This window comes from Xenopus laevis, chromosome 1L, assembly GCF_017654675.1.
Source record: "Xenopus laevis strain J_2021 chromosome 1L, Xenopus_laevis_v10.1, whole genome shotgun sequence".
Classification (NCBI taxonomy): Eukaryota; Metazoa; Chordata; class Amphibia; order Anura; family Pipidae; genus Xenopus; species Xenopus laevis.
In genome coordinates this window covers 124,584,283-124,606,693 of record NC_054371.1, presented here as the reverse complement: position 1 = coordinate 124,606,693, position 22,411 = coordinate 124,584,283, and the positions used below count along the sequence as shown (strand labels likewise).

General features: G+C 43.7%; 1 protein-coding gene across 2 annotated transcripts; it reads right to left on the bottom strand.

Moving 5' to 3' along the window:
* Window positions 1-1,845: 1,845 nt before the first annotated feature.
* Window positions 1,846-22,408, bottom strand: LOC121393807 (protein kinase C delta type-like). 2 transcript variants are annotated; one of them, XM_041563358.1, is made up of 11 exons: window positions 21,389-22,408; window positions 16,533-16,682; window positions 14,088-14,258; window positions 12,300-12,409; window positions 10,883-11,044; window positions 9,866-9,957; window positions 9,009-9,071; window positions 7,277-7,415; window positions 6,997-7,188; window positions 5,661-5,789; window positions 1,846-4,129 (listed from the first exon to the last, which is right to left on the bottom strand). In XM_041563358.1, the coding sequence occupies exons 2-11, from the start codon at window positions 16,618-16,620 to the stop codon at window positions 3,707-3,709; spliced, it is 1,569 nt and encodes a 522-aa protein (XP_041419292.1). In that variant the 5' UTR covers window positions 16,621-16,682; window positions 21,389-22,408; the 3' UTR covers window positions 1,846-3,706. The 2 variants fall into 2 exon arrangements, with proteins under 2 accessions (XP_041419292.1, XP_041419290.1); XM_041563356.1 differs by lacking the exons at window positions 16,533-16,682; window positions 21,389-22,408 and adding an exon at window positions 14,863-15,989.
* Between the last annotated feature and the right edge of the window lie 3 nt (window positions 22,409-22,411).

Genomic DNA, 22,411 nt, shown 5'->3' with positions numbered 1-22,411 from the left:
TAGTGATTACATTTTGCCATATAATGTTTTTAATCATTTATCCTGTACAATTCTGCTGATATTTTATATTTATTATATGTTTGGGATTGATATATATAATAAGTATGGCATCCATTAGCCAGAAAGTTTGGGACCTGTGGAAGCATTGAGTATTACAAGGTAATATCTACTCATTATTAGGAAATTAAAGAAGAATGGGTTTTGGGATACTAGATTCAATACCTTAGCTTAACCTTTCATTTAATAAATTCCTATTTATCATTAAAGTGATCCAGAGGAAGGTGAAAAAACCTTTCTAAGGCCGTGTCCAATGTGCCTCAGAAGGGGAATAAAATTCCTTCCTGACTCCAATATGGCAGTCGGACTAGTCCCTGGATCACTAATGGGCCGATGGCGGGAGCCCAGAGGCAGCAGCCGGTGGAAAGGTCTGTGTGCAGAGGCCGATGGAATTGGCCAGTGTTGGGGTCGGTGTTAGTGGCCCAGAGGCAGCAGCCTGTGGAAAGGATTGTGTGCAGAGGCTGATGGTGTCGGGGGCCAAGAAGCAGCAGGTGGAAAGGGCTGTGGGCAGAGGCTGGTGGATTTATGACAGAGGCCGATGTATTGGGCCATCGTTGGGGGCACATATGCAGTAGCCATTGGAAAGGGCTGCTGGCAGAAGCCGATGGTAAGGCCGGTGTCGGGGGCTAGGAAGCAGCCAGCGGAAGGGGCTGCTGGCAGAGGTCCATGTAATGGGCCATTGTTGGGGGTACAGATGCAGAAGCTGTTGGAAAGGGCTTTGGGCAGAAGGCGATGGTATGGGCCAGTGTCAGGGGCCAGGAAGCAGCCGGTGGAAAGGGTTGTGGGCAGAGGCCGATGGATTTTTAGGGGAGAGTTTGATGTATTGGGCCGTTGTCAGGGGCCCAGACGCAGTAGCCGGTGGAAGTGGCTGCAGGCAGAGGCCGATGTAATGGGCCGTTGTGGGGGACACAGGTGCAGGAGCCGTTGGAAAGGGCTGCGGGCAGAAGCCGATGGTATGGGCCGGTGTCGGGGGCCAGGAAGCAGCCGGTGGAAAGGGCTGTGGGCAGAGGCTGATGGATTTAGGAAAGACGCCGATGTTTTGGGCCGTTGTTGGGGGCACAGGTGCAACAGCAGTTGGAAGGGGCTGCGGGCAGAAGCTGATGGTATGGGCCGGTGTCGGGGGCCAGGAAGCAGCCGGTGGAAAGGGCTGCGGGCAGAGGCCAATGGATTTTTAGGGGAGAGTGATGTATTGGGCCGTTGTCAGGGGCCCAGAAGCAGTAGCCGATGGAAGTGGCTGCAGGCAGAGGCCGATGTAATGGGCCGTTGTCGGGGGCACAGGTGCAGGAGCCATTGGAAAGGGCTGCAGGCAGAGGCTGATGGTATGGGTCGGTGTCGGGGGCCAGGAAGCAGCCGGTGGAAAGGGCTGTGGGCAGAGGCTGATGGATTTAGGAAATGATGCCGATGTTTTGGGCCGTTGTTGGGGGCACAGGTGCAGCAGCAGTTGGAAGGGGCTGCGGGCAGAAGCCGATGGTATGGGCCGGTGTCGGGGGCCAGGTGGAAAGGGCTCTGAGCAGAGGCTGATGGATTTAGGGAAGAAGCTGATGTATTGGGCTGTTGTCGGGGGCACATATGCAGCAGCCATTGGAAGTGGCTGCAGGCAGAGGCCAATGTAATGGGCCGTTGTCGGGGGCACAGGTGCAGCAGCCATTGGAAAGCGCTGCGGGCAGAAGCTGATGGTATGGGCCGGTGTAGGGGGCCAGGAAGCAGCCGGTGGAAAGGGCTGCGGGCGGAGGCCGATGGATTTTTAGGGGAGAGTATGATGTATTGGGCCGTTGTCAGGGGCCCAGAAGCAGTAGCCGATGGAAGTGGCTGCAGGCAGAGGCCGATGTAATGGGCCGTTGTCGGGGGCACAGGTGCAGGAGCCGTTGGAAAGGGCTGCGGGCAGAAGCCGATGGTATGGGCCGGTGTCAGGGGCCAGGAAGCAGCCGATGGAAAGGGCTGCGGGCAGAGGCCGATGGATTTTTAGGGCAGAGTTTGATATATTCAGCCATTGTCAGGGGCCAGACGCAGCAGCCGGTGGAAGTGGCTGCAGGCAGAGGCCAATGTAATGGGCCGTTGTCGGGGGGCACAGGTGCAGCAGCCATTGGAAAGCGCTGCAGGCAGAAGCTGATGGTATGGGTCGGTGTCGGGGGCCAGGAAGCAGCCGGTGGAAAGGGCTGTGGGCAGAGGCTGATGGATTTAGGAAAGAGGCCGATGTTTTGGGCCGTTGTTGGGGGCACAGGTGCAGCAGCAGTTGGAAGGGGCTGCGGGCAGAAGCCGATGGTATGGGCCGGTGTCGGGGGCCAGGTGGAAAGGGCTGTGGGCAGAGGCTGATGGATTTAGGGAAGAGGCTGATGTATTGGGCTGTTGTCGGGGGCACAGATGCAGCAGCCGTTGGAAAGGGCTGATGGCAGAAGCCAATAGTATGGGCTGATGTCAGGGGCCAGGAAGCAGCCGGTGGAAAGGGCTATGGCCAGAAGCTGGTGGAATTAGGGCAGAGGCCGATATATTGGGCCGTTGTCGGGGGCACATATGCAGCAGCCATTGGAAAGGGCTGCGGGCAGAAGCTGATGGTATGGGCCGGTATCAGGGGCCAGGAAGCAGCCGATGGAAAGGGTTGTGGGCAGAGGCCGATGGGTTTTTAGGGGAGAGTTTGATATATTCAGCCATTGTCAGGGGCCAGACGCAGCAGCCGGTGGAAGTGGCTGCAGGCAGAGGCCTATGTAATGGGCCGTTGTCGGGGGGCACAGGTGCAGCAGCCATTGGAAAGCGCTGCAGGCAGAAGCTGATGGTATGGGTCGGTGTCGGGGGCCAGGAAGCAGCCGGTGGAAAGGGCTGTGGGCAGAGGCTGATGGATTTAGGAAAGACGCCGATGTTTTGGGCCGTTGTTGGGGGCACAGGTGCAGCAGCAGTTGGAAGGGGCTGCGGGCAGAAGCCGATGGTATGGGCCGGTGTCGGGGGCCAGATGGAAAGGGCTGTGGGCAGAGGCTGATGGATTTAGGGAAGAGGCTGATGTATTGGGCTGTTGTCGGGGGCACAGATGCAGCAGCCGTTGGAAAGGGCTGATGACAGAAGCCAATAGTATGGGCTGATGTCAGGGGCCAGGAAGCAGCCGGTGGAAAGGGCTATGGCCAGAAGCTGGTGGATTTAGGGCAGAGGCCGATATATTGGGCCGTTGTCGGGGGCACATATGCAGCAGCCATTGGAAAGGGCTGCGGGCAGAAGCCGATGGTATGGGCCGGTGTCAGGGGCCAGGAAGCAGCCGATGGAAAGGGTTGTGGGCAGAGGCCGATGGATTTTTAGGGGAGAGTTTGATGTATTGGGCCATTGTCAGGGGCCCAGACGCAGCAGCCGGTGGAAGTGGCTGCAGGCAGAGGCTGATGTAATGGGCCGTTGTCAGGGGCACAGGTGCAGCCGTTGGAAAGGGCTGCAGGCAGAAGCCGATGGTATGGGCCAGTGTTGGGGGCTAGAAAGCAGCCAGGGGAAAGGGCAGGGGCCGATGTATTGGGCCATTTTCGGGGGTCAAATGCAGCAGCTGGTGGAAAGGGCTGCAGACAGAGGTCGAAGGAGTGGGCCGGTGTTGGGGCCCTGAGGCAGCAGCCCATGCAAAAGGCTGCAGGCAGAGAATGAAAAAATGATGGTAAGAATGAGAGGTGGAGGACGATGGAAGCTACCAGACATGAGGAAAGTTGTAATTAGGCAGAGGCAGGCGAGATGGAAAGAGCCCAGCGGTGTTGATGTTTGGAGGCCAAGGAACCAATGGTGGATTGACATGACCAAAAGCAAGATGGTGATAGTAAGGTCCAGAAATAGGACCTGATGGTGGCAGCCACTGATATGGGTAGAGGTTAGGAGAATATGCAGGGTATGGCTGGATGTTATAGGCAGATGGACCAAATGGAGCCTGATGGTACCTATAGTATGGAGCTGATTGTTGGGCTTGAGAATTCCAGAAGGGCCCGTTTGTATAGAAATGACTTGGCTGCGCCAGCTGGACATCAGGCGTGATGTATCTTGAAGAGATTCTCTGCTTGATGGACTCCAAGAACGATAGCGTCTCTTCATACGTCTTGCTGAAATCCACTGATGGCATCTGCAGAAAAGCACAATATACGTTTTTACATCACATTCACAAGTGACTTCATGATACTGAATACAGATGTACACATTGTGTAGTATGGAAAGAAGCTGGGTATTCTATGGAGTGTAGATGTATATGCCTCCTTGTGTACCAACATGCTAGATAATATGCTGTTGCTCCATAAATAAAGATTAGGGACAATCAGCTAGTGCTGTAAATGCAGATTGTTAAAATTTTCAATTGTGTACTTTGGGCTCTATATTATGTATTTTACCCAACTGGCTGTTTCTGTAACAACTAGAATTGTTTAAAAAATGGACACTACTGTATCAACTGGGTGCGATCTGCTCCTAACAATTTCAGAGCATGAATTGATTATCCAGAATGCTTGGTGTGTAATATGGATACTTTGTCTACTAAAAATCATTTAAACGTGTATTACACTAAATAAGATTGTTTTGGCTCCAATAGGAATTAATTATAGCTCAGTTGGGATCAAGTAAAAGCTACTGTTCCGCTACGGAGAACAAGGTAATGATTTTTTAAAAATGTAATTATTTAAAATGGAGTTTATGGGAGATGGCCATCCAGTAATCTTTCTGGATAAAAGGTTTCCAGATAAAGGATCCTATACCTGTATCATACATGAGCCTGCAATTTGTTTGGTGTAAGTCTGTACTGACACAACCTGCTATGGGAACTATGAAATTACAGCCAAGTTCAGGGTTCAGGTTGGTGGCATTCATCAGAACAGACTGGGCAAGCACGTTGCTATGTATGGTGCATCCAGGGTCGGACTGGGGGGGGGGTCACATCAGGGCCCCACTACCCCAGTCACCAGGCTCCCTCTGTCCCGCCGGTGCGTACCTTCTTTGTGTGTATCAGTGATTGGGCAGGGGAGGGAAGGACTGCCTGGCACTTACAATCCTGCAGAACAGCACCAATATGAACTTCTTTTCACGCTTTGTGACCCGGAAACATTATGTGCGCGACATAATCACATGGAGCACTAGCAGCCTAATCTGCACTAGTTACTCGTACCTGCCGATGCATACCTGCTTCATGTGTACGCAATCGGGGGAGGGGAGGACAGGAGCGCCGCCTATGTCTACCGGGTCCCACGAGGGCTGGGGCCAACCAGGTTTTTTCCCGGTGTCCCGCTGGCCCAGTCCGACGCTGGATGCATCATGTTAGTATACACACTAATTTGGATCCATTTTAGCATATCACCCATGCGGTGTTAAATGAGGCTTAGAAGCATCAGGCTACACATGTAGCAAATTTTTAACACTTTGTGGGATTCGGTTTGGCCAGGCTCTTGGATTCCGCTGAATCCGGCCAAAATGGCTCGGATTTAGCCAAATCCCAAATTGATTCTTCCCTAGATTTTACATAACTTTCTCCTGGATTTACACAAACATTTTGTCCTGGTGTTCCCAAAAATGCTGTTTGTCCTCTTGTATTATTATTGTTGTATACATATATGTGGAGTGTAAAGAATAAGCAGTGTTTTTTTCATTACATACTGTAGACATGTACTTACTGCTTCTGGTTTATAAGGCAGTGGTACGTTTCCCTTTTCTAGGTTCACCCAATCAATGGAATGGAAAAATGGGTGTTCCCGAATGTTGCCATTGCAGCCAAGTCGCTCCTTAGGATCTTTGTTGAGAAGCTGAAGTATAAGATAAAATGATCAGTTATTTCTATATTGCTAAACACCTGCCATTCATATCACAAACAGCCAATCCAAGTAAAGAGTCATCAATACAAGAAGTTGGTGCAGTTCATCAATGTATCTGCTCAAATATATTGCAGGGAATAAAAATTATGCTAAATATGGTGATAAAATAATGATGCTGTTGAATATGACAATCTCACAATAATGAATTAATGAAATGATCAATGTAGCACAAATATATATTATGCAATATATGTGCATTAACCCTCTCCTTTCTGATAAAAAACACTTTGTTCAGCTGTCTCTCAGTATTGTCGTTTGTGCTCTCCTTGTGCTATTTTGGGGACACAAAGGAGAGGACTCGAAGAGTACATAGAATGATATATTAAAAGGTAACCAACACTGTTTTTAATGAAAAGGAGGGGTGTTACTGCACATATATTGGCAACAAGGGGTGGCCCTGAATATATTGCCTTTTGACTCAATAATGTCTAATGTCTGCATAAACTCCCAGCTGACCAAACATATCTGCACATCTGTTATCTACATATTTAGCACCAATATCACTTCATTCTCCTATTTATTGCCTTTTTTGATACTTGCAACATATTTTTGAATTGATGAACTGTATGAATTGTCTTTTAAATAACAGCATATTTATCAAGGTGTGTTTTAAGTTTTGGTGTAAAACTTTTATGCATACACTTCTGGTAATCAGTCATCACCATTTTGTTACTGATGAAATCTAGATGGTGTTTGAGTTTTCCCATTGACCCTTGAATTCTTCATTTATTTTACACTGCATGATATATAGGATGTGTGTTTGGCTAAATATGGCATATATATATATATATATATATATATATATATATATATATATTATATATATATATATATATATATATATATATATATATATATATATATATATATATAGACAAACACTCGCACTCAGATCCAGTCTTGGAGTTACTGTGGGTGCTGGGTCAAAGCTTTAGCATACAGTAATTAAATAGGGACCCGTAGTGCGGGTCCCTATTTAATTACTATATATATATATATATATATATATATATATACACACACACACACACACACACACACACACATACACACACACACACACACTATTAAGCATACAAGAACATTTAGATGTTTATAAACATGATCACTGCCCTCAAAATAGATATCCTATACTGACCTTTGTCAAGAGATCTTCAAGTTCTTGGCTGAGGTATTCTGGAATGTGGAGCTCTGTATGAAGAATGGCTTCACTGAACTCCATCATGTTATCGCCCTTGTAGAATGGATGAGATCCGGTGGCCATCAAATATATGTTGACTCCCAGGGACCACCAGTCTATCCCTGCATCATACTCCTTTTCTTTCAACAGCTAGAAAATATTTATTTTTTTCAAAACTGTTAAACTTATTTTTTAGACAACTTACATGTAGAAAATGCATCTGGTGTGAGTCTCTTACCTCTGGGGCCATGTAGGGTAATGTTCCTACTAGTCCTCTGGTTTTCTTATTCCCAGAGATGCCCTCAGCCGCCAATCCAAAGTCACAAATCTTTAAATGTCCCTCGCTGGTCACTAGGACATTCGCTGGTTTCAGATCCCTGCAAGGTACAGATTAGGTTTAGGAAAATTCAAATGGAAAGAAAGCCAGGCATGTTGGACCCACATCTTGAAAGCCTTCAACCTCATTTAAAAAATAAGTGGCACTCATCATAATAGCACTTAAAGGGGTTCCAAATATTTTTTCATGTCCATTGTTTTCTAATAGTTCACCTGAATTAACTTTTTAAAAATGTTTTTAAGTTGCTTTTATTTTTTTTTACCATTTTAACATCCCATAGAAGCTACTGAGAAATGTTTCACCTAGGGCATATTTATCAAGGGTCGAATTTCGAATATGAAAAACTGAGAAATTTAAATTCAAAATTAAGTTTTTTTGGCCGAATAGATCCGTTTTCGATCAAATAGGTCTGTATTCGGCAAAATTCGAATCGTATGAATCGAAGTCATAGCGCATTCGATTTGAAGGTTTTCCCCAAAAAACACACCAGTTGACTTCAAATAGGTTCTAGGAGGTCCCCCATAGGGTAAAACAGCAATTCGGCAAGTTTTAGATGGCGAATGGTCGAAGTAGAGTTTTTAAAGAGACAGTACATGATAAATTTGATATACGAATTTTCAAATTTTTTTCAAATTCGAATCGAATTTCGACTATTCCCTTGTTGAAGTACACAAGAAATAGCTCGAAATTCAAATTTTTTCAATTCAAAAATTCACCTCGACCTTTGATAAATCTGCCCCCTAATGTAGCAAATTTTAACTGTTCACAGTCTGTACAGTCTGTTATTCTTCAGTTGGATGGGGTAGTATTCACAATAGTAGCATTTGTGAATGCAAATCGGAATGTACAGGATCAGGGACAACTTCAATTACGGACAAGCTGCTTTAGCTGGGCAGGATCAGGGGATTTACCACCTGGACTGGCCATATGTGGCTGCTATAAGATGCCATAGACAGTCACTGTTCAGTGGGCTGGTGGGGGGCTGTTTGGACTTCTGTGTGCTTAAAATGCTAGGACCTATTTTGAATCCCAGTATGGAGCTGCAGAGAATGGAATCTTTAACTCTGCTATACTTTAACCGTTGCTACATTATGACCTATGGAACATGCATAGGTCAGGGGCATATAGACACCCCTTACCAGCAAGAATTATTTTAGGGCTGCAATCAACCAGTATCAGGGCCTACCAGGGTCAGACTGGGCTGGAGAGATACTGGGAAAAACCTAATGGGCTCTGAAAAATGTTTGCTCTAATTCCTTCTCAGCTATGTGAGCAAAAATATAAAATTTGTGCGCACAGCTTAGAAGGAACATTGGCTCCAACCCTCATAGGCCCCATCGACCCAGACCAGCACCCCTCCAAAAACTGTGTGCACTTGCTGTGCTCCCCCCTGATCTCCCCCGATCATAGCCGATAAGGAGAGAAGTTAAAGGTGAGCACAGTGGAGGGTTGTGGTATTGGGTAGTGTGAGGGGGTGTGGGGGCTCCTGAGGTTGAAGCCCTGGACCCATAGTCTGATCCTGGAGGCCATCACCCACCCCCGTCACAGACAAGTTCCATGTTGTTCCACCAGGCAGAGCAGGTACATAATACCAAGAAAAATAATAAGTGAGGTTTTTGCAAATCTTACATACCGATGTATAATCCCGTTCTCGTGGAGAAACTGCAAGCCGCACACCATCTCCGCAGCGTAGAATCTTTGGGAATAAAACAAAATATTAAAAAAAATATGTGATGGAGCACAAAGGTGAACAAATAAAATTCTCCCTTAGTGCTCATTTCACCAAGAGCTAAATGGTAGGTGCCATGCTACACTATACACAGAACTGGGGGAACGAGACAAAACTGTTCTTACTGCCTGTCTCAGGGTTCTGTTATTACCACCTACATTTCTCCTCAAGCCCTCCCCACAGAATACTGCTCAGTCACAGGTAGTGCTACATTCACTGGGACGTGCAGGTTTTTGCACTACTAAACCACAAAGATTTGCTCCAGTGATGTAAAGGTGGGTTGTGCCAGTTTTTTGCACTTGTTTTTGTCCTCATGACTTCAAAATTGACCCCAGGATTACTAACCTCATATTATTCTCGCTTTTGCAAAAAAACAACAAACAGCTAGATTGTATATGTTATACTCCAAAATACATATCAAAGCACAAATATATCTGGTTCCTGTGGAGCAGTGGCCCAGGTGCTCCTGCCCCAGGCCCTCAGCTCAGGGGGGTGGTCAATCCGTATAGAGCAATAAAAGGTATAGGGCACTCTGTAATCAACATGCTTAATAGACTAAAACTGTTCGTTAAAAAGTAGAAAAAAATCTTTATTTAGACAATCTCAGGCTTACACGTTTCATGTTCATCTGACACTAATTCATAAGCTATGGTCTGATCTGCATGTTGGTTCCAGAGTGCCCTATACCTTTTATTGCTCTATGTTATACTTCGCACTGTCGGTTATCCCTTATCCCTATCCTACACACATTGGTCACTTACATTAATGTGTCCATGCGCGGAAGTCCTATGTTGTTCATTTGATCGTGTAAGGTACCTCCGTTGACATATTCCATGACAAACACAGAATGCCACTGGATGGAGAAAAGAAAAGGGAACATTATTAAGCACTTGCACAAAAAGTATTCTATTTGTTTAGGAATCTATTGTCACCCAAGTTCTTTCTTGTCACATTTTCCTGATGAAGATGATCAAATGATCAGGCTGCATTGGTATTTTTACACACACTGATATTATGGTTAAAGAAACAGTTGTCTTGGAAATGCTTGCTAAACATATCTACTGTAGCCAAGGTGGCCAGGAGAAATCTGTTATTCTCATAATGGAGAGAGCTCTATAAGTATTGCTATTGCTAATCTCATGCGCTCAAGGTATGTTGAAAACGTGTCCACCTGGCAGGAGACCCCAGTATTACAGCAGAAGGCAAGAATGGAATTTTGGAATATTTTGTCTGAGGAGGCACAATATATAGAGAGAATTTCTGTATAAAGTCAGATAACTAGATTGAGAGATAGAGTAGCAGAGACAAATTCAGATTAAATACATACAGTTATGCAGATGTAGACATTAAAGAGAAAAAAAAACCAAGGTGATAGCTATAGGAAGGCTTGTAAAGTTTTCCAGAAAAGGTGGCAACCCTAGTCACCTGCCACATTCTATTTGTGAATGGGAAACTATAACTCAGGAAATGATTTGATTATGGGAAAATATATTAAGTGAACAAAGGGTAACTATGCATAGAGGTATGGTTTTGTAATTTTTCAGAAACCCTGTGTTGGAATGATCTGTTGGGGAAAACTGGATGCTAATTAAAAATTCACATTGGTGTAAATTTACCAAAGGGTGAAATAGAACTCACCAGTGCCAGGCCAATCTGTGCTTAGGCAAGCAGCAAGAATCAATTCCCATCCACCACCATGCCCACCGCAAGGTGAGACCCGAACCCCCCACCCATTTGTCACAAATATGCCCCATTAAGTTATTGACCCTATCTTTTACCTGAGTATGGAATGCTCCATAGGAATGGCAAAGGTACGGGCACCCAGCAGCGATCTTTAGCACGTTAGCCTCTATGATGCTGGTAGGAGGGATGTAGTCACCTTTCTTCATCACCTTTATGGCTACATGCTCGCTTTTGTTGGGCAAAGATGCCAATAACACCTGTAAAAGACAGAAAAAGAAATACAGTAAATCATCATGAGATTGTCACCAAGGTCCAAGGCTGGATTTACCTATAACATCACCCAGGTCATTGTTTTGAGGAACAGTGACACATGGCCTGAAACTGCCATTAATCCTACATAAGCACATGATTCATCTCACTGTGTCCTAGATCTAATTTAATGAACATGAGAACAATAGCAAAAAACAGTATTTTAAATAGGGGCACCCTGCCATCCCCAATAACTTCTGCTACCCTGGATTTGGGCTTATTGTATGTGGTCTTTCTATAATTCTGGGCATATTAGGGAATCATCAGACAATTGATTCTGAATAGTTACATAGTTAGTTACATAGTTAAATTGGGTTGAAAAAAGACAAAGTCCATCAAGTTCAACCCCTCCAAATGAAAACCCAGCATCCATACACACACACCCCTCCCTACTTTTAATTAAATTCTATATACCCATAACTATACTAACTATAGAGCTTAGTATCACAATAGCCTTTGATATTCTGTCTGTCCAAGAAATCATCCAAGCCATTCTTAAAGGCATTAACTGAATCAGCCATCACAACATCACCCGTCAGTGCATTCCACAACCTCACTGTCCTCACTGTGAAGAACCCTCTACGTTGCTTCAAATGAAAGTTCTTTTCTTCTAGTCTAAAGGGGTGGCCTCTGGTACGGTGATCCACTTTATGGGTAAAAAGGTCCCCTGCTATTTGTCTATAATGTCCTCTAATGTACTTGTAAAGTGTAATCATGTCCCCTCGCAAGCGCCTTTTTTCGAGAGAAAACAACCCCAACCTTGACAGTCTACCCTCATAATCTAAGTCTTCTGTCCTTCTAACCAATTTAGTTGCAATTAGTCTCTACACTCTCTCCAGCTCATTTATATCCCTCTTAAGGACTGGAGTCCAAAACTGCACTGCATACTCCAGATGAGGCCTTACCAGTAATTATGTTTTCATCCCTTAAGTTAATGCCCTTTTTATGCAAGACAGAACTTTATTTGCTTTAGTAGCCACAGAATGACACTGCCCAGAATTAGACAACGTGTTATCTACAAAGACCCCTAGATCCTTCTCATTTGAGGAAACTCCCAACACACTGCCATTTAGTGTATAACTTGCATTTTTTATTATTTTTGCCAAAATGCATAACCTTGCATTTATATAATAATAATATAAGAATAAACTGAGTTTAAAAGGCAATTACAGTGACCTAATTTCCCAGAAGTCCATTACTTACTTTGCCATATGAGCCACTCCCAAGCTCAGCGTGGATCTTACACCTGCTGACTGCCTCGGGGAGAGGAATGTCGTCTTCTAGGAGGGGTCTCTTCTGGCCACTTCCTCCTTCTAGGAGAAAAGACAGAAATGTAAATGGAATAAAAGTTGGTCCCAGGAAATTATGGGGTCAATATTTCCTCTGTGCATACTGGCTTTTATTCAGTGGAGTGGGTAACCTTTACGTTAATTTTTAGTATGTTATATAGTAAAAATATGTTATATAGTATTTTTAAGCAACTTTCAATTGGTCTTCATTTTTCTTTTTTTTATAGTTTTTAAATTATTTTCAGCTTTTAAATGACACAAATGCTCTGTAAGGCTACACATTTAGTGGCCCATTTACTAAGGGTCGAAGTGAATTTTCGAATTAAAAAACTTCGAATTTCGAAGTAATTTTTGGCTACTTCGACCATCGAATAAGCTAAATTCAACTTCGACTTGAATTGAAAATACTTCACAAATTCGACCATTGAAAATCGAAGTACTGTCACTTTAAAAAACGACACTTCGCCACCTTAAACCTGCCGAATTGCTATGTTAGCCTATGTTAGCCTATGGGGACCTCCTAGAACCTATAGCCAGTATTAGTCTAAGTTTTGAGAAGTCGAAGGATTTTTTTGTAAAATCGTACGATTGTATGATTAAATAGTTTGTTTCTAAGTACGATTGAAGTTTGATCGTAGTACGATTGTACGATCTTAAAAATCCTTCGACTTCGAATGTCGGACTAGCCTATTCGATGGTCGAAGTTTTTTTCACTTCGAAATTCGACACTTGATAAATCTGCCCCTTATTGTTATTACTACTTTTTATTACTACTATTTCTATTGAGTCCCTGTCCTATTCATATTCCAGCGTCTTATTCAAATCAATGCATGGTTGCTAGGGTGATTTGAACCCTAAGAAACAGACTATTAAAACTGTGAACTGTAAAAATCTAAATAACTAGTTTTTCCAGCACAAGAAATACAATCAAATTTAGGAGACATAGGCAAGATAAACAGTGTGATCTGTAAAATTTCTTTAAGTTGGGATATTATGCAATATAATTCAAATGGCAAAGGTCACTATAAGTATTAGATCAAACCATACTTTTTTATTTTTATTGTATTATTATCAGCTGCTCTGATGTGCAAATAATCATGAAGCTAACTAGATCATTTATATATATGAAAAAAATGCACAACATCCAAAATAATTGGGGTCAGTATTCCAGTAAGGGAGTTTGAAATCGGAAAAGTATAGCAAATGGTAGGTGTGTTAATTTTTCCATTGAGACCCCGAATGGTCTAACAGTGTCTTATCCCTAATTACATTTTTTGATAACACATGGGATGATGATGGTGTTACATGAACACTGAACAGGTAGAAGATCATTTTTGTGTTTTGAAAGAAAGTAAAAAAAATACCGGATATATATATGTGTGTGTGTGTGTATATATATATATATATATATATATATACCTGCACTCCTTGTTTGTAGTGAAAAAATTAATGTGCTTTATTCACAAATTCATTTCCTGGAAATGAATTTGTGACTAAAGCACATTGATTTTTTCACTACAAACAAGTACGGGTCCATTTACTACGATGTATTACAAGATTTGACCAACGCACCAATCTTTATATCCTAAATCCGTAAAGAGTGCGCTCACTGTACTTGACATTTTATATATATATAGATATATATATATATATATATATATATTATAACAGTATCTCAACTGTAACTGCCATTTTTACTTACCTTCTGCTTTGGTGGTGTCCTCATGGGGTCTTTTTCTTCCTCCTTCTTTTTCACTGCACTGATGTCTCTTCGCCTTTTTCTTTCTTTTTTCCCCACTTTTTCCCTCAGTGCTGCCTTTGCTGTCCATCTTTCTCTTCATCCTGATGTTAACTGTGTTCTTCTTTTCCACCTCTGCAATTGAAGCAGGAATAAGTAGATGTTTTTCCTCACTCCTTATTGGAGGAGTACTCTTCTCCATAGCTGGAGGCATTTTTTCACCCATAATTGGGGTATTCGCTTTGAGCAAGCACAAAAAATTGCAATTTATCGCTTGAAAAATCACTAAAGATGCACGCTGGTCTGAGTCAAATCATGCACCGAGACCAACGGTCACTTTCAGCTCAAGACTGAGATGTCAAGACTAACTGTCAACTGTCAAATCTTGGTGGATTGAGAAATCCAGACTCTGCATAAAAGGAGAAACAAACCCCTTATTAAAAAAATAGACCCCCTCCCTCCTCCCCCCCAGCCTAGCTGCTACCCCAGGCAAATGCCCCTAACTTTTTACTTACCCCTCAGTGCAGATTCAGGGACCAGAGTTCACGGCAGCCATTTTCCGGGTAGGGTTTTTTTTTTAATAAGGGGTTTGTTTCTCCTTTAAGAACCTTTTTTAACAACAGTCTGGCATTCATTTTGGAACCTTTCATAATAAATCTGTGTTCTATTTGACAAACCATATTTTTTAATCAAGCTTTCAGATATACCATTTGTAAGCCCAATGCCCATTTACACTTACCTTCGGTTTTGATGGTGCCCTCATTGCTTTGGGGTCTTTTTCTTCCTCCTTCCTTTTCTTCTTCTTCCTTGATGTAGTCACTGCACTGATGTCTCTTCACCTTTTCCTTCCTTTTTCTCCGACTTTTTCCCTCAGTGCTGCCTTCGTTGTCCATCTTTCTCTTCATCCTGATGTTAACCTTCTTCTTCTTTTCCATCTCTTCAATTGAAGCTGGAATCAGTAGATCTTTTTCCTCACTCCTTATTGGAGGAGTACTCTTCTCCATAGCTGGAGGCATTTTTTCACCCATAATTGGGGAATTCGCTTTGATCAGGTAAAAAATTCGCAAGTAGTCACTTGGAAAAATCTCTCTGAGAAGCACGCTGGTCTGAGTCAAACCACGCACTGAGACCAACAGTCACTTTCAGCTCAAGACTGAGATGTGACCAACTGTCACAACTGTCAGAGTGACATGGGCAGTATATATGCATACATCAGAGCATTTCTTAAACACTTATTAAAACTTGGTAGACTGCGTAATCTAGAATCTGCTTAAGAACCTTTTTTAACAGCAGTCTAACATTCATTTTGGAAACCTTTCCTAACAAGTCTTTGTTCTATTTGGCAAAGCATATTATTTCCAATTGAGCTTTCAAATTTGCAATTTTTATGGTTTGTAATGCAGGGACATTTCATGGATTACTAGAATGCACTTTGAGTGCTTGAAGACCTAAATGTCTGAATGGGAAAATGGTGGTCTCTAGCTGTATTGTATCTAAATCTGTGTCCATCATGATGTAATTTCAGAGTAGAGAATGCTTCTGAAAAAGACTTTTCTATGACACATCTATACTGTATTCACATTTTAATTCTATATTCTGGACCACTAAACTTTTATCATTATCTATAATATTTAACCACAGAGGATTAAATGACTGCATGTCACTTAGAGACATCCATTGCCCATTTTAGTGCATTGTCCAAGATATCTTGGGCAAGGTATTTAGCTATTTGTATATTAGTTAGCAACCTATAAGATTCAATAATTATGTCTATTTTGGTAAACACTTGTGTAGTCAAAAAGCAAGAGACATTTTAGCACATTATAAACGAGTACAATGCAATGGTAATACTTGTTCTTGATAACATATGTAGAAAAGAATTCACCGGCACACAGGTATTGCTGGCAGGGTGAAAGCCCTTGCTTTAAAGTTTAATAGTGCGACATGCAACGTTTCGGGGACAACCCCTTTATCAAGCATCATGCTTGATAAAGGGGTTGTCCCCGAAACGTTGCATGTCGCACTATTAAACTTTAAAGCAAGGGCTTTCACCCTGCCAGCAATACCTGTGTGCCGGTGAATTCTTTTCTTCATATTGTCGTGGGTTTGCCGAAGCCCTTTTCCCCGAGCACCAGGGTTAGTATTTTACTGGGTGTGCGTGAGCAGTTTGAATTTTTTCCACTTGATAACATATGTCCCATTGAAGCATTCAAAACTGCCCAACCCCCACCAAAGAGATGATTGCAATTGCTTGACAAGAGCTTTTACTTTTCAAGAAATTATTGCCTGAAAAACCATTGTTGTGCCATTAGGAGTGTTTGTCAAGAAACTGCAATTTAATGCTATGGGGGGCTAAATGGGGATGCTTAAAAAGCTCAAGCACAATTACTTGAAGAGACCTCAACTTACCGTGCTCATTCCAACAACATGGCCCCTCCTCGGAGTCATGCATGCGCACTGAGCCAACCCTATGACCATAAACTTCCCAGTACCCCATGGAAGCACAATATACAAATGCTGTGTGAAGAGCTTGGACAAAGAGTGCCAAATCAGAAGAACCTGGAAGTAAATAAAAAGAAAATTCAATAAGGTTTAGGTTTAAGGAGTTGTATACTTCATAGGGCTCCTGCAGAGACCCTTCTCCTGAATTGCACTACCCACACTCATGAATGCAGTTGCATTCCTAATCATAGAACATAGTAGTGCAGTGGGGTTGGCAATTATTGACCAGGAGCATGCACACTTAAAGGAGAAACAAATGCTTAATACAAAAAAAATCGTACCCCCTACCCTACATAGATCCCCTCCCTCCTCCCCCCTAGCCTAGCTGCTACCCCGGGCAAATGCCCCTAACTCTATACTTACCCCTCGGTGCAGATTCTGTCCAGCAGAGTTCACGGCAGCCATCTTCTTCTTCTTTTCGGTAATCTTCTGAATGAGACCGGCGGAGTGGCGCATGTGAAGTTGGAGCAATTCTCTGTTTCACAACAAATGTGCATTCGCCGAAACTCATAAAGATTGCTGAACCGCCAGTCTCATTCCGAAGATTACCGAAGCGGCTGAAGATGGCGCCCGTGAACTCTGCTGGACAGAATCTGTATGGAGGGGTAAGTAAAGAGTTAGGGGCATTTGCCTGGGGTAGCAGCTAGGCTGAGGTGGGGGGGAGTAGGGAGGGGGTCTATGTAAGTAAGTATTTTTTATTAAGGGTTTGTTTCTTTTTTTAAAGCCAAGACCAGATTTGCTTCATCTGCATGTGCTTCTATTTGGCATCAGACCCAATGAGCCATGGGGAAAAAGACAAGTGGCCTGACGGGGCAACCATCGACCTGCTTTTATAATCAGGTATGGTGAAGCAAGCCATAGTGGCTTGTTGTGAGGGGGAACAAACAAGGGAAAGTTGTGCTCACCACTAATTTTTAAAAACATTAGGCTGGGGATGCAATGAGGGTGTGACCACAAAATACATATAGAAAAATACAAGAGGTCCTCTGCACTCAACCCATTATCAATATATTTAAGACAGAGACATTTTGAGCATACTGCTACTGAAAAATGCCTTACCCTTTAAACAAAACAGGGATTGTTTGTCCATATATTGCAATATATTTAAGCTGGCCAACTACGTCAAAGTCATCCCATATCTGGCCAGTCCTACGCTTAATTTTCATCTTTCCCTTGTTTGTTCTAGTTATACAGGAGCAGTGACCAGCTCCATGTTGTAGCTCCCACCCTTCCCAGCTATAGTCAGGTGATCCCACTGGTGTCTAATAAAAGGGCAGCCAAGTTTGGGAGTTTTACTTTGAAAGCAGCAAGTAAGTTGCAGGTAAAATGTATAATGAAGCAATAGAATTCTTAATGAATCAGATGAAAATTAAGCATAAGCAAAATTAAGCTAAGCAAGTAACCTAAGCAAAATTAAGCGGTTACCCTATATCCAGAAAGATCTGACTTAAGGGAAGGCCATGTCTCAAAGACTCAATTTTAAGCAAATAAGTCACGTTTGAAAAATGATTTGCCTTTTCTCTATATTAATAAAACAGTAGCTTGTGATCCAAACTAAGCTGGATGAATCCATATTGGTGGGGTCGGGGGCTGGGTCGGCAGCCCAGTACGGGAGTGTCTGCGGCCTGCTTTTGGGCCACGGCCTGGCAGTTGGGGAACCGTGCTCTAAAGGAAACACATATACATACAAAGGAAGGGTGGAACTAAAAAGCAGCCCTGCAGTACATACAGCCCAATTTGTCAGCAAACATTGAACGGTCACTGGACACACAGCAGCAGTAGCGCACATCTTGTCCACTGTAACATGCACTTCATCCTTGACTCACTCACAGCAGCAGGCTTCTCACACAGCATGTCCATGCTTCTTTCTTTACGAGGACTACTGAAGCGCCAAAGATGGTGCCCCTGAGCTCAGCGGTGCAGGCGCACTCACACTGGAGGGGGGTAAACAGGCCGGCGCTAGGACCGCACGGCCGGGCGACAGGACCGCACAGCCTCGGGCGCCCTGATCACTGGAGGTGCTGGTCCCTCTAGGGCAGAATGGTTTTACTGGGCCTTGTTGTACCCAGACTCCCTGATACACATACAGCTGGGTCAGCAACCAGAATCCACCCCCTTACCAGACAGGAAGTGGTCATAGACCTGTAGGCGAATAACTGGAATATGTAGATTAGCCATTAGATACATGGGCTTCTGCCCAGCAACTAGGGAGATAAGGAAGTGTACACCAGTTTCATCACAGCATCACACTGTAATAAGGATCTCACTCATCTCCAACAGAACCCCAGCATCTCATATTTACCTCACTGACAGCACCAGGCATATCAGTTGTACTTATTACACTCAGAGCTTGGGAAAGATGCCCTGTTTCAAGGTGTGGGGGGCACCACTGCCACAGACACACACACACATTCTTAATAGAAACTAACATGGAATAAATATAATCATGGATTGTCTTAAACTTGAACCACATTATACGATGGAATTGAAAGTTTAAGTTGAAACAGGTATGGGACCTGCTATCCAGAATGCTCGGGACCTTGGGTTTTCCGGATAATGGATTTGTCCGTAATTTGGATCTTTGTACCTAGTAGTAGTCTACTAGAAAATCATGTAAACATTAAATAACCCAATAGGCTGGTTCTGCTTCCAATAAGGATTAATTATATCTTAGTTTGGAACGAGTACAAGCTACTGTTTTATTATTACAGAAAAAAAGCAAATTTTTAAAAATTTGGATTATTTGTATAAAATAAAAACTATGGGGGCAAATTTACTAAAGGGCGAAGTGACGTTAGCGAAAATTGGCGTGAGTTTGCTAGCGTAGGACATAAACTCTGGCACTACGTCGCACTCTTACGCCAGGCGCAGTTTCGCTCTCTCGAAAGAGCATTTCTTCGCAAATTCACCTGTTCCGCCACACTTGCCTTAGCCACCTCAGACCAGGCGAAGTGCAATGGAATGTATAGGGCTTCTTCAATTTTTAGTCCCAAAGTCCCAAAAAACGCTGGCCGTCTTTTACTTTTTTCAGGGTTATAGGCTGTAAAGGTCCTTAAATTTGTTTTTGGGTACCCAGGCTCCCCCATACATTTCCTACCTTATAGCACATAAACTATACATTGGGCACATGTGCAGGGCATTATAACAACTCTATTTCATTTTATTAATGTTCCCTGGGCTTGTGTAATGTAATGAATTTGATGTAACATATACGTGCTTTGTACTTTCACTTCCTGCCGTATGCAAATTAGCCAACGCTATCGCAACTTCGCTTGCCGCAGAAACGCTAGCGCAACTTCGCCAATGTTCGGCACCCTGGACGCAACTTCTGATTTTAGTGAATTAGCGTTGTCCTGGCAAATCTACACCTGGCGAAGTCTTGCTATGTGAGCGAAGCCGTCTCTGGAGATTTGCCCCTATGGGAGATGGCCTTTCCTTAATTTGGACCTTTCTGGATATCGGGTTTCCGGATAAGAGATCCTATACCTGTAGTAAAGTGCATCTGCTAATAGAATTCTGAGCATAAAATATTTGCTATAACACATTTTCTAAGCCCTCTAGGGGCAAGTACAAATAGGCCAATGACCATTGTGATTTTCTAAAAAAGCATTAAAGGAGAATGCAACCGTTTTAAAAAAAGATATAAACCCTCCTCCCCCCCAGGGAAAATGCCCCATACTTTATACTTACCCCTCGGCACAGATTCAGGCATCGGAGTTCCACGCAGCCATCTTCCGGGTCTTTTCTGTCTTCTTCCGGCGCATGCACAGTTGTCGCAAACCAGCAAATTGCTCCAACTGTGCATGCGCCGCTTTGCAGGTCTCCCACTCAGCTTACCGAAGACCTGGAAGATGGCTGCGTGGAACTCTGATGCCTGAATCTGCGCCAAGGCGTAAGTATAAAGGGGCATTTCCCCAGGGGGCAACTATGCTGAGGGGGGAAGAGGGAGCCTACGTGGGGTGGGGGTAGGGCGTTTTTTTGAAAACGTTTGAATTCTCCTTTAAGTATTTCTGCATAGTTTGAGTAAAATGCCAGATTTTAAAGAAATACATTGTAATTTTTTAGCATGTTTCCCTATAATGAAGTCAATCTACCTGGGGTTGCTGGAGATTTCCTAGAAACTGGAGCGCTATTGTTCTCTTCCAAGAAAAAAAACCCCTACTCATGGCTTTCGAAATCTATAACTGGCCAGTGGTCTGTATAAACTCCCTGTAAAAGCTGCGACAGTGGAGAAAAATTAATCAGTGGTCTGATCACTGATTATTTTGGAGGGAATAAGACAGGAATAAGAGATACACTGAGATACAGTGGTATTAGGTGCTAGGGACTTGCCACTATCCCAGCTGTATTGCTAGGGTATAGTCTCAAGTTTATTATAAAACAACCAGTTTTGAAGCTACAGTATATATACAGAAATCTACTGGTATACAGCATTCATAAGATCATATATATCAGCTTTTGCTACTGGGAGAACAAGGCTTTAATAGTCTATTTGTGAGTGAGATGTGAGCCTTCCTATAGCTGGCTACATTACATTGTATTGTACATACCATTACAATCAGAAAGTAGATCACATATAATCACAGCACATGGCCATCACCCGTCCCTCCCCGCGACATCACTGTCTGCCCCACTGCCGAAGTCTAAACTTGAAAGGTGTCAAACCTGCCTGACTGGCACTAAGTGGTTGCTGAGCCAGTTCTATAACACAAGCTGACTAATCCTATCTAAGAACTAGGAAAGGGTTCCCCTGGAGGACTTACCCCATATGATGGCTGATGGTTGCTTATTTCTCAATGGCTGCCTGTAGCAGTTCCCTGGAGAAAGAACATCTTTTTTTCCTCCAGTTCTCTGGAAGACACCATTATTTCCCTATAGGGGATGTCAGTCTTTGTAAACAATCCCCAGAAAGGGGTGTTTTGATGTATGAACTAATAATATAGTGACATCTACTGGCAAGGTGTCAAATAGCTAACTTATTTGATTAAATCAGCTAATGCCACACAGGGGCTGATCTCGGCAGGGTCAGACTGGGCCAGAGACACCTGGAATAAACCCAGTGGGCCCCAGCAGCCTAGACATGCTCCCAATGGCCACCTGAGCTTCTTCCTCACCTCCCCCACACCACAATCGCAACCACAGAACACATAAGGTATGTGTGGGGGGATTTCGGCTGGGGTGTGTGGGCCCCTGATGCAGCAGTGTGATAACCCAGTACAGGGTGTTGCAGAACTAGAAGAATGCACAAAGAGATGCCAGACTGCAGGGTAGAAGTTGGCTTTATTTCTGGCTGCTCCCTCCACACCATCTGCTCCTTCCCTTTCACTTCCCCTTCCGGTTTCTACCCGGACAGCCCGGTATTTTGAAGGGCTGCCCGAGACAAAACTTGCCGCCCGGTTTTCCAAATAAGGAAAACCGAGCAGGATTCCCTTGATTGAAACATCGATCGGCCAATCGCTAGTCGCTGTGTCATAGCCCCGTCACTACAATCTACATCACGGCCCGCCCCCTGAGGTCACGGCCCAATCATCTTGCCCGGTCTCCACCATTTCAAAAGGTGGCAACCCTAGCTGCTAATGCATATTAAAATTAACATTCTTACAAGAATGGATGGAATAAAATTACTGGCAGACCCCCACCCCAGTGATTTAAGGGTTCCTTGCCTTTTAAAAGGAGTGATTCACTGCATTTGTTTTTAAACCCCATCTAAAAACAAATGCTCTGTAAAGGTGGCCATACACGGGCCGATAAAAGCTGTCGACAGACCGAGTCGGCAGCTTATTGGC